At 47.0% G+C, this 9618-nt stretch overlaps 1 protein-coding gene across 4 annotated transcripts in view; it reads left to right on the top strand.

The window, feature by feature from the left end:
• The first annotated feature begins 8258 nt into the window (after positions 1-8258).
• LOC145267360 (arrestin domain-containing protein 3-like) overlaps positions 8259-9618 on the top strand; it is a 388568-nt gene continuing 387208 nt past the window's right edge. For 2 of the 4 annotated variants that reach the window (XM_080123296.1, XM_080123297.1), the window contains exon 1: positions 8266-8886. In XM_080123296.1, coding sequence (XP_079979422.1) covers positions 8769-8886 — 118 coding nt within the window. In that variant the 5' untranslated portion in view covers positions 8266-8768. Of the gene's footprint in view, positions 8887-9618 lie in introns of all 4 variants that reach the window. The other 2 variants (XM_080123299.1, XM_080123295.1) reach the window with 2 other exon arrangements.

The raw sequence follows: 9618 nt of genomic DNA, 5'->3' as shown, positions 1-9618 counted from the left end.
GGGAAATCTAGAAAAAATATACAAAAAAATAAAATTAGTGCATTGTTAGTAAGGTCCCTCCCTGAGCTAATCTAAGTAGTTAGATCGCCTAATGGGCGCCGAAAACAAGCGGGGAGATCCCTAATGGGGACTGGGAAGAATTCATGTCGGATGTAGGGAGGAAAAATGAATAGATTGTCAAAAACAAAAAGGGGAATATGGGGGGGGGTAGGCGGCGACCTTCGATTAGGGGTTGACCAGGGGGTGATAAAACAAAAAAGATAGGGGGTGGTGGTGGTAGAGTAGCCTCGGAAGGTTCTCTAGTGCCAAAAAAAAAAAAAAAACAATCGGGGGACAGGATCTCATTTGTACCACCAGTCAAGAGTCTCTTTACTTTTTATTTGTCTAACCTAGCGGAATGGGCTCCGTAGGACTCAGTACCGCATGTGCCATGTCTATGGTGGTAACACGAATTCAAACTTGGCACCTCGTCGGATGCACAAGCTAGCGTCATGCACCAACCTCTTGTCAAAGGCCACTCCAGGCAACTTCTTCCAATCGCATCTGATCTTTACTTTAAGCAGATGTTTAAAGTAGATGATCAGATCCCGATCCGGAACAGATATCCCTTCGCTCGTGTGCCTCCAGGGAAAGCTATCCCGCACAGGACTGGTGTAGTCACCTCGTTCCTTAACTTGCGAAGGAGGGGTTCCAATGCAGGACATACAAGAGAGGTGACAGCGGACAACCCTGTCGCACTGACCGGGAGACGGCAAAAGACTCCGACAGCTTACCGTTGATCTGCACCGCTACCGTCGGGCTGCAATACAGTACAGAGATCCACTTGCGGAAGTCCAGATTAAATCCGGTGACCTCCAGCACAGATCCCAGGAACCGATGGGTGAACCAATCCTTCAGAATAGGGACCAACATGGGCGACAGCCTCAAGTAGAATTTGTAGGGTAGACCATCAAGCCCCAGGGACTTGTTGCAGCTGACCTGCTTCAACGCAGTAATGATCTCATGTTCTGCGACAAGACGATCACAGCTGCCTCACGAGCCGCCATGAGGCGGGGCGAGTCGGCCAAATAGCTGCCAAACTCTTCGACCCTGAGTTTGGGTAGTTAGGTGAAGTGCTCCGATAGATGTTTCCGAAACCCTTCGCAAATGTCCCACGTCGACATGAGAGCGTGCCCTTCCAGGTCGTTTACTTTTTTAATGTACCCGTCCGAGCTGCGCCTTAGAGCAGCCTTACGCTCAACAGTGACTACATTAACAACCTCGTTTGAGACTTTCATTAGCCTAGCCCTAACAATCTGGCCCTCGTACCGCTCGCTAGCCAAGCAGTTGAGGTCTTGTTTAACTAGCGCTATCTCTAGGCCCCCCCTCCACCGCCTGGGTCAGCCTATTATCTATACGCTTCTTGGCCTTAGCCTTATCTAGTGTGAGGCGTTGGCTGTACTGGACTGAGAAGCATCTAATCTTAGCCTTGAGACTAACCCACCACTTACTCCCGGTAACTGCCCCCATTAATGCCTGTTGGATTATCTCTGTAACCTTTAACCGGTAGTCTTCCAGCTCCAACAAGGTGCTGTTGAACTTCCCGTATCCAGCCAGTTTAGGCTTAGAGCTGAAGTTCAGACGGGCCATAACTAGTTTATGGTCCGAGTGTCCTAAAAAGTGAAACGTGGGGCAAGATAGGAAATCTACATCGCCTCTTCTAACTAACATCCGATCCAAGTAAGTACTTGAATAGGAAGGCGTATTAGGATGCCACGTCCACATCTCCCACCCCGGGTGATCCAGGCGAAATCTGTCGACCAGGTCGCATGAAGCCATCAGGTCAGACAGACTGCTGTCACACCACACCGATCCGCTAGTCCCTCCGACCTTATCTATCTTGGGATCAAAGATGGCATTCCAATCACCCATTAAGACTACCCTCACTCGCCCGCCCGTCCTCGTCCGCATGAACAACATTCACCAACGCTGATAGGGTGCGATTTACTAGCAAGGAGATTCCACGACTATAGGCATTGCCATATGCTGAGTAAACATCGTAATCGTTCACCAGCTCCTAACAATCCCCGTCACAAATAAAGTGAGTTTCCTGTATAGCGGCAATATCTATCTTGAGGGACATCAGATCTCTCAGCACGTGCGCGGCCTTGCTTCGACATCTGAGGCCCCTCACATTATAAGTAGCCAAGTTTAAAGCCATGGTCACTTACCTTATTCAATGTTACACATGGGCCTGAAGTCCCTGGGGGTGAGGACGTGGCAGGCCTGTCCAAGGCTTCCAGTCAGTAAGTCTGCAGAGGGTACTTCATTCTTGGCCACGCCTCCCACGTCCAAGGGGAAAATTAATTTTAAAGCCCTATAGAAGGAGGGGTGAATATATACAGGGACTTTGCCCTCGTATTTAAAAACTAAATTGTTTAACGAAGGATGCTCCGTGTCCACCAGCTGCTGGCCTGATATTGCATCCTTCGCTGCATCTACTCACGCCCAGAGGGCCTCAATCCTGGAATCCTTGTTGACTCTAATAAATGTGATCAACAAGGTAGCGTCCTTGGACTTGGTTGGGTCGGTGACATTGTCGCCACCAACATAGAGAAAGTTCTTTAGCTGTGTATAATGGACCTTCTGCTAGCCTTTCAGTTCTGTTGTTGGCTGCAGAGGGCCCGTCTCACATATCCTTCCTCCTGGAAGGAAGGAGAGTCTCTTTGTCCGCTCCGTGCGGATTGGTGGGGTGGGTTTTTCCTTGAGGGGGAGTGGGTGCAGGGGGGAGTAGGGGAGGAGGTGTCGGTGTTGGGGTGTTTGGTGGCGGGAGAGGTGGTTTTTTGGGGTCGTTACTCGACCTTTCTGAGGATGGATTGCGTGGTAGTGTTCTTGGGGGTTCAGGGAGGGAGGGGAGAAATTGCTCTGACTGTTTGGGGGAGTGGGATTTGGGGGATTCAGCCTCAGCTGGTTGGATATTGTCTTTGTGGGTGGGGGTGTCTCCCTTGGATTTCCTGCTTTTCCTCCTCTTCATCCTTCTCTTGCTGACTGCTGCCTCTTTTGTCTCTTCTGTGTCTGCGGCTGTCTCTAGACCCTCCGACGCGATCTCTTCCTCAGAGTCTTGGAGCTTCCTCTTGTTTGAAGAAGAGGGCGCCTAAGTGTCCATCGGGGTGATTTCGGGTTGTGTTTTGGTCGTTATTGGTTTGGGCAGGTTTTTACTGGGTCTACCCTTCCTTGTGACCGTTGCCCAACCCACTTCTGCTGCCTGGTCGGAATTGCCTATGGCTGGGGCTGTGGCTGTGGCTGCGGCTTGTACCTCCGCAGGGGTTTTGGTTGGGACTTTTCCCTGGGGGTTAGCTGGTTGCCTTTTAGGACAGTCCTTGGCCATGTGTCCCCTCAGCTGGCAGTGCCAGCAGTGAGGTTTTCTCCCCTCCACGATCAGCGTCATGGTCTGCTCTCCAAACTTGAGCATGGCTGGAACATTGTCAAAACTGTCCTTGCCTAGGACCATCCAAACTTTGTAGTCCTCAGTCAAAACGTTGCGTCGACCGCAGGCTGGGGTGATTCACTGTACTGATTCAGTATGACCCTGACTTGTTTTCCGGTCATATAGCATGGGATGTTCAGTACTGAGACAGTGGTGTTCCTCCCGCCAAGGTATACTGGCTGGAGCCGAATGTTTCTGCCTCTGTGTTCGGTCCTGGCCAGTCTTTTTGCATCCTCCTGGCTGGGGAGAAGAATGTCCCACATGGCAAAACTCCTCCTGCATATATAGCTTGCAGGAATGTTCAAGTCAATGAGGATTTCCACTATGATGTCTTTGTTAACACCCGTTAAACTCCTGGTCTTGAGGTCGGAAGTGATCAGGGAGAGAACTCTCTTTTCCAATTTTTCAATCTGAACCAGAAGGGGTATGATGGTTGTTCCCTTCGTGACATCCTTGTAAGTGGAGTTGAAAAGTTCCCTATAATCATTTGGTGTCATCTGCTCCAGCTCCTGAGGTCCCCATGCCATATTCTCGTCCTGTTTGGTGTTGGACGGACCGGGGAGGGGATCGGCTACTGCTGCCTTTTCTTTCTGCTGCTGGTTCTGTTGTTGTTGCTGCTTGGACCTTTGGCTTGGGGCTAACTCTGGCTAGTCCTCCTGTGATGTCGTAGACTGGTTTTGGCCCGTCTTCTGGCCCCTTTCATTCCTTTTGCCCGGGATTTCTCCCATCGGGCTTTATTGTCGGTTGGTTGGTTTTCGGGGCTTTCGGTGGTGTCAGAGTGTTTTGGGGAGCTTTGGGCGGTGGAGGTGCCTTATATTCCCCCCCACCCCCGAGAACCTTTAGCGATTCCAAAGTGTCCCTGAAAAGCACTTGGGTTCTACAGGCAACTCCGTCTTCATCATCTTTCTCTTCGGGCGTTGAGGAGCTGCCCTCATGGGGAGTAGGTGCTGGGTGACCGGATGGGGGCTGGGAGACTGCGGGTGCCACAGGCTGTGGACCACCATTATTACCTTCGGCCTCCTCGCATCCAACTTCTCTCTGTTCATCTGCCGGGAGGCCGTCCTCGTGGGGAGCAGAAGTGGTGGGGTCTTCTCCGGCCGACGAGGATTGAGGTGGAGAGAGGTTTATTGGAAGTGGTCCCCCAGAAAGGTGCCTTTTTCCCTCGTCAGCCGCCTTTCTGGTCCCTCTCATCTCGTGGTTGTCCTCTTGCGGAGCCTGAGTGGCAGTGCTTTCTCTGACCGACGAGGATTGAGGTGGAAAGGGTGTTGCAGGATGTGTACCACCAAATCGCACCTTGTTCCCTCATCAGTCGCTTTCTTGAATCCCCCGTCTGGGGAGTGGCTGGGGGTGGGATTGGTTGCCCTCCTGATGTTGGACCTGCCTGGGTCGCCTCGGGCTGCGGCCCTATCCTGGCCTTCTCCTCCTCTACTTCTTTCGTGGTGGGTGCTCCCTCCGATGGGGAGTACTCAAGGGGGGGGGCGATGTGGCGCATCTGGAGTGGTATATGCCTTTTTCCCGGCATCATGGAAAAAACTGCACCGGCCGCCGACGCGGACCAAAGTGTAGCGGAGAAAAGAAATATGCGGGGATATGGGGGGGGGGGTGAGGTCAGAAGCAAAAGTGGTTTGACCTCCCCTCACGGGGATTTCAGGTTAGTCAGCTCAGATCTCCCCACAAGGGGGGAGAGCAACAAAGGAAGACGCAGTGGGTGCTAGGGGGTCAAAGTGCCGTGTCGCAATTAAGAAAGAGAGAGGATAGACATCTCTGCCCAGAAAGGGGAGCAGAAACGAAACACCCGCCCTATCCACGTCACCCTGCCCACAAACAACCCCAAGGAAGCGAGAAAGAGAGCCCGGTCTGCTCAATCCACTGGGAGAGCAGCGAAGGAAGACAAACAATGGGCCTGGCAGGTCAGAGTGCTGCACAGACAATTAAGAGGGGAGAAAGTAGACCATTTCAACCTCAGAGGGGAGGAGGAAACGAAGTACCCAAAAGTAAAAATGCTAAGCTAACCCGACCAGGTCGCGTCTACCAAAGAAAGTGTTGTCGGTCCCGAGAACAGCAAACTCCCAAAGAAGGGATCGGTTTTCGGGTCCAGACTACCACACAATGGCGTCGGTCCTGGGGGAGCAAAAAGGGCCCAGACTCCCCAAAGAGGGTGTCGGTCCCACTAACAAAGGTTAGTAAAGTCACAAAAGTGACCAAAGTGAAAGCCTTAAACTTGACGGGTGGGTCAAGTGGCGGACCTCTTGAAAAAAATCAAAAATGAGGTAACTGGGAGAACGGATACTACACTTTGAGATATTAAATTTTTTATTCACAGGAAAAAAATACAATTGGGAAAATGAACAAAAAACTTAGGCACAAGGCCAACTCAAAAAGAAGGGGAGATGGTGAGGTTGGTTGATCCATCTCGTCTCTAGTGTAAATTTTAAATGATTTTTCTCTCGGCCAGCCTCTTTTATCATGGTTACCCCTTTAAATTTGTATTTATGTGTGTGTGTGTGTGGTGCGAGGGGGGTCCTACTTAAGCCCAATTTTAAAATATTGTTTATACTTTGATCTTCGCCAAAAGGCCACAAAGGTTCCCTCCTGGGAGGGGGCGTGTTGGGGATTCACCAAGGTATCAACACACTACTGCACACTACTCTTTATAGTCCTAACACGTTTCATATAACCACAGAGCAGGTGCGCGCGAGTTTTGTTTTTACTAAAATATCTATAAACATCACTGCTTTGTACTTATTTATTTGCAGACTGTTATCCTTATCTTCATAGTTGATGTTATTTCTCTGCTCATCCTCTGGCCTTCATCAGGTGATTATCACCTGAAGAAGGCCAGAGGATGAGTTGGCCGAAACGTAGTGAAGCAACAACAACTATGAAGATGAGGATAACAGTCCCAACTGAAGAAGGCCAGATGATAAGTTGGCCGAAACGTGGTGAAACAACAACTATGAACTCATCTTGAGTGTGATTTTCACAATGTTTCGTTCGATGTAACCTCCGACCTTCTTCAGGTGTATCTTGTTGAACTCGGGAATGTTTCTGTTGAACTCGGGAATTTGGACGGAATTTCGAGCGGAACCCTTTATTTACTTCACGGGGGTAGCGTGTTCTTGTTCCGTCAGCCATGTGTGGATAGAGATCCTAAGTAATTAGCAAGTGCATTTTTCGATCGCCCACACTGAGGATTGAACCTTCAACCTTCAGGAGAATATGACTTTTATAACTGATTTTTCCAAGTACTCTAACCACGAAAGGACGCAGTGCAGTACTTGGAAAAATCAGTTGTAAAAGTGATGTTCTTCTGAAGGTTTAAGGTTCAATGCTCAGTGTGGGCGACCGAAAAATACACTTGCGAATTACTTAGGACCTCTATCCACACATGGCTGACGGAACAAGAACACGCTACCCCCGTGAAGTAAATAAAGGGTTCCGCTCGAAATTCCGTCCAAATTCCCGAGTTCGACAGAAACATTCCCGAGTTCAACAAGATACACCTGAAGAAGGTCAGAGGTTATGAAACGTTGTGAAAATCATACTTAAGATGAGAACAGTAGTTCGATGAATCCAAATAATACGGATAACAAATCCTCATCTAAAAATTTCAGAAACAACAACTATGAAGATTAAAATACCAGTCCGCAAATAAATAAATAAACAAATAAAGACACAAATTATTAATTTAAAAATGTTCAAATAAATAATATTATAATCACTGCTCATCATCTTATGTTGAAAAAAAAAGTGTTTTTATTGTTTTCTCTGTTTTTTTTTTTTGACACAACCAAGACGGTAGCTCCCTTCCAAGAACTACAAGCTTATAGAACTCTCTTCCCGCTGACTGTTTTCCTCCTACCTATAGTCTTACATTTTCTAAGGCTAAAGTCAATAGGCATCTCCATGTCTTTCTTTCTTTTTTTTCTTTTTTTTTTTAAATTCTCATTTCACCTCAAATAGGGCATAGACAGAGCTACTTAATCGTGAGTGGCTACAATTTGGGACCAGATTTGCAAGGATATTATTTAGGGAGTTGGGCAGCGAGATATCCTATCTTTGCGATGATATTCTTTCCTTCTTTTTAGCCCCTTACATTGTGGTTTTTCGTCTTGTTTGAAGTGATTTCCATTAAAAAAAAAAAAAAAAAAATCAAAATATGTTTCGGGCCAGTGAGGAACGCCGACGAGGCTGATCATCACAGCAAATTTTGCAATCATTCTGTGTTCTCCTCTCTGTAGGAGGTAGATTCTCGACTATAAACTGACTATATGCATAATTGTGTTCTTGTGTGAGGAGTATTGTATGTAAATAAACGCACAGGAGCATTATTGGCAGGATAAACATGTTAGCACTTTCATAGCGTTTTGCATCTTTCGGGTGACAGTCATTTTCGTCTCATTAATCTTTATATTCAAGTGGCTCTTGGTCATGATTATCGGTAACCCAATAGTTACAAAAAGGCAGTAGTTTACTACAGTACAGGGTGGAAAATCGGCAAGAATCGAAGACAAGATAAAGTAAACGGGCACATCTGTTTTACACTTTGAAATAAAAGCAAAAACAAAAAAAAACAACAAAAAAAAAACGCGCCACCAGAAAGAGAGAGAGAGAGAGAAAGGAGGGAAGAGAGAGAGAGAGAGAGAGAGAGAGAAAGAGTAAGGGTGTGATGTGCAGGTCTATTGTTATGTGCTGTTGCTGTTAACAACTCATTCATATGAATAAGGAGAGAGAGAGAGAGAGAGAGAGAGAGAGAGAGAGAGAGAGAGAGAGAGAGAGAGAGAGAGAGAGAGAGACTCACTGCTTTTGTCAGTAGGGATTCATTCAGTCAAGTATACGTAAGCATCTGCCGCGTGAACCCGTGTTAAAACGACAACAACCACAAGAGAAGAGTGTAGTTATTTTCGCTAGCTGAAACTGCGGCAAATGGACACACAGAGCCGTCATCATGTGTAAGAGAGGGGCGAGAAGGAGGAGAGAAAAGGAAAGATGACGGGAAATGGAAAGAAAGGGAGAAGGAGACCCAACAGTTAAGGAAGATGAAGAAGAAAGTGGTGGAATAGGTGTGTGTGTGTGTGTGTGTGTGGAGAGAGAGAGAGAGAGAGAGAGAGAGAGAGAGAGAGAGAGAGAGAGAGAGAGAGAGAGAGAGAGAGAGAGAGAGGCTGACTGATTGACGCGTGCGAGGGTTTTGGTGCAAGAAGCCAGCGTTCGGAGCGTCGGGCACTTGCCGCATCTCCGTGTGTGCGGGGGGCAATGTGGGTGCGAGACTAGAGAAGGACTGTGTTGTCACTTTTTACCTACCATGCTGGGGGTGCTGAACTTTGAATGTATCTTGGATGACAACGACCAGGTGTACACGGCCGGGGACAAGATCAAAGGCAGCCTCAGCATCCACCTTAGGTCACCCATCGCCATCACAGGTAGGTCAGCTAAAGAATTATTCAAACATCATTATCACTGTCATCAATAACAACAATACCTCATCCCCGTTTTTCGTCATGCCTATTTATTATATGTGATTCAAAATTTAAAAGAAATAATAATAAAAAAAAAATGGATAATCCCCGGTTATCATTTTTTCCATTTTTCTTTAATGAGATAAATTTATTATTTTTCCGGATTTTTTTTTTTTTTTAGATGTTGACGGATTATTCTGTTATTATTTTGAATTATTCGGATTACTATTCTCATCTTGCTCGTCACTTTGCCTCCCCACGAGGGCAGAGTTAGACACCACAAGATCGGTTTTAAATATGAGGAAAATCCAACTCCCCCCCCCCAAAAAAAAGGCACTCCGGATTCGAACTAAAATAAAAATTTCCTCAGTTTAGAAAGATCTCTCCTTCGCTGACCGAAGACAGAACAGACACTTTGAATAATTTATTTACAATATATATATATATATATATATAAAGGTCATACTCTGACTAAATTTGGCATAAGGCCATCAAAAGCGTAGAAAAATGTGTGTCGTGCTCGTGAAGTCACTCTATGTCTACTACTTGTCTATCAAACCCATGGCTAAAATTATGGCAGTCACCACAGTACAGTCAGTACCACATTTACTTTAGGGGACCGACCATCCCGATTTAAAATATCCCGAAGGCGCTGAAAAATTTAAAAATTGTATATTTAAATAATTGCATGAAAAC

The sequence above is a fragment of the Euprymna scolopes genome, chromosome 4 (assembly GCF_053919585.1).
Source record: "Euprymna scolopes isolate OS-2025 chromosome 4, ASM5391958v1, whole genome shotgun sequence".
Taxonomy (NCBI): domain Eukaryota; kingdom Metazoa; phylum Mollusca; class Cephalopoda; order Sepiida; family Sepiolidae; genus Euprymna; species Euprymna scolopes.
This window is presented reverse-complemented; position numbering and strand designations above follow the sequence as displayed.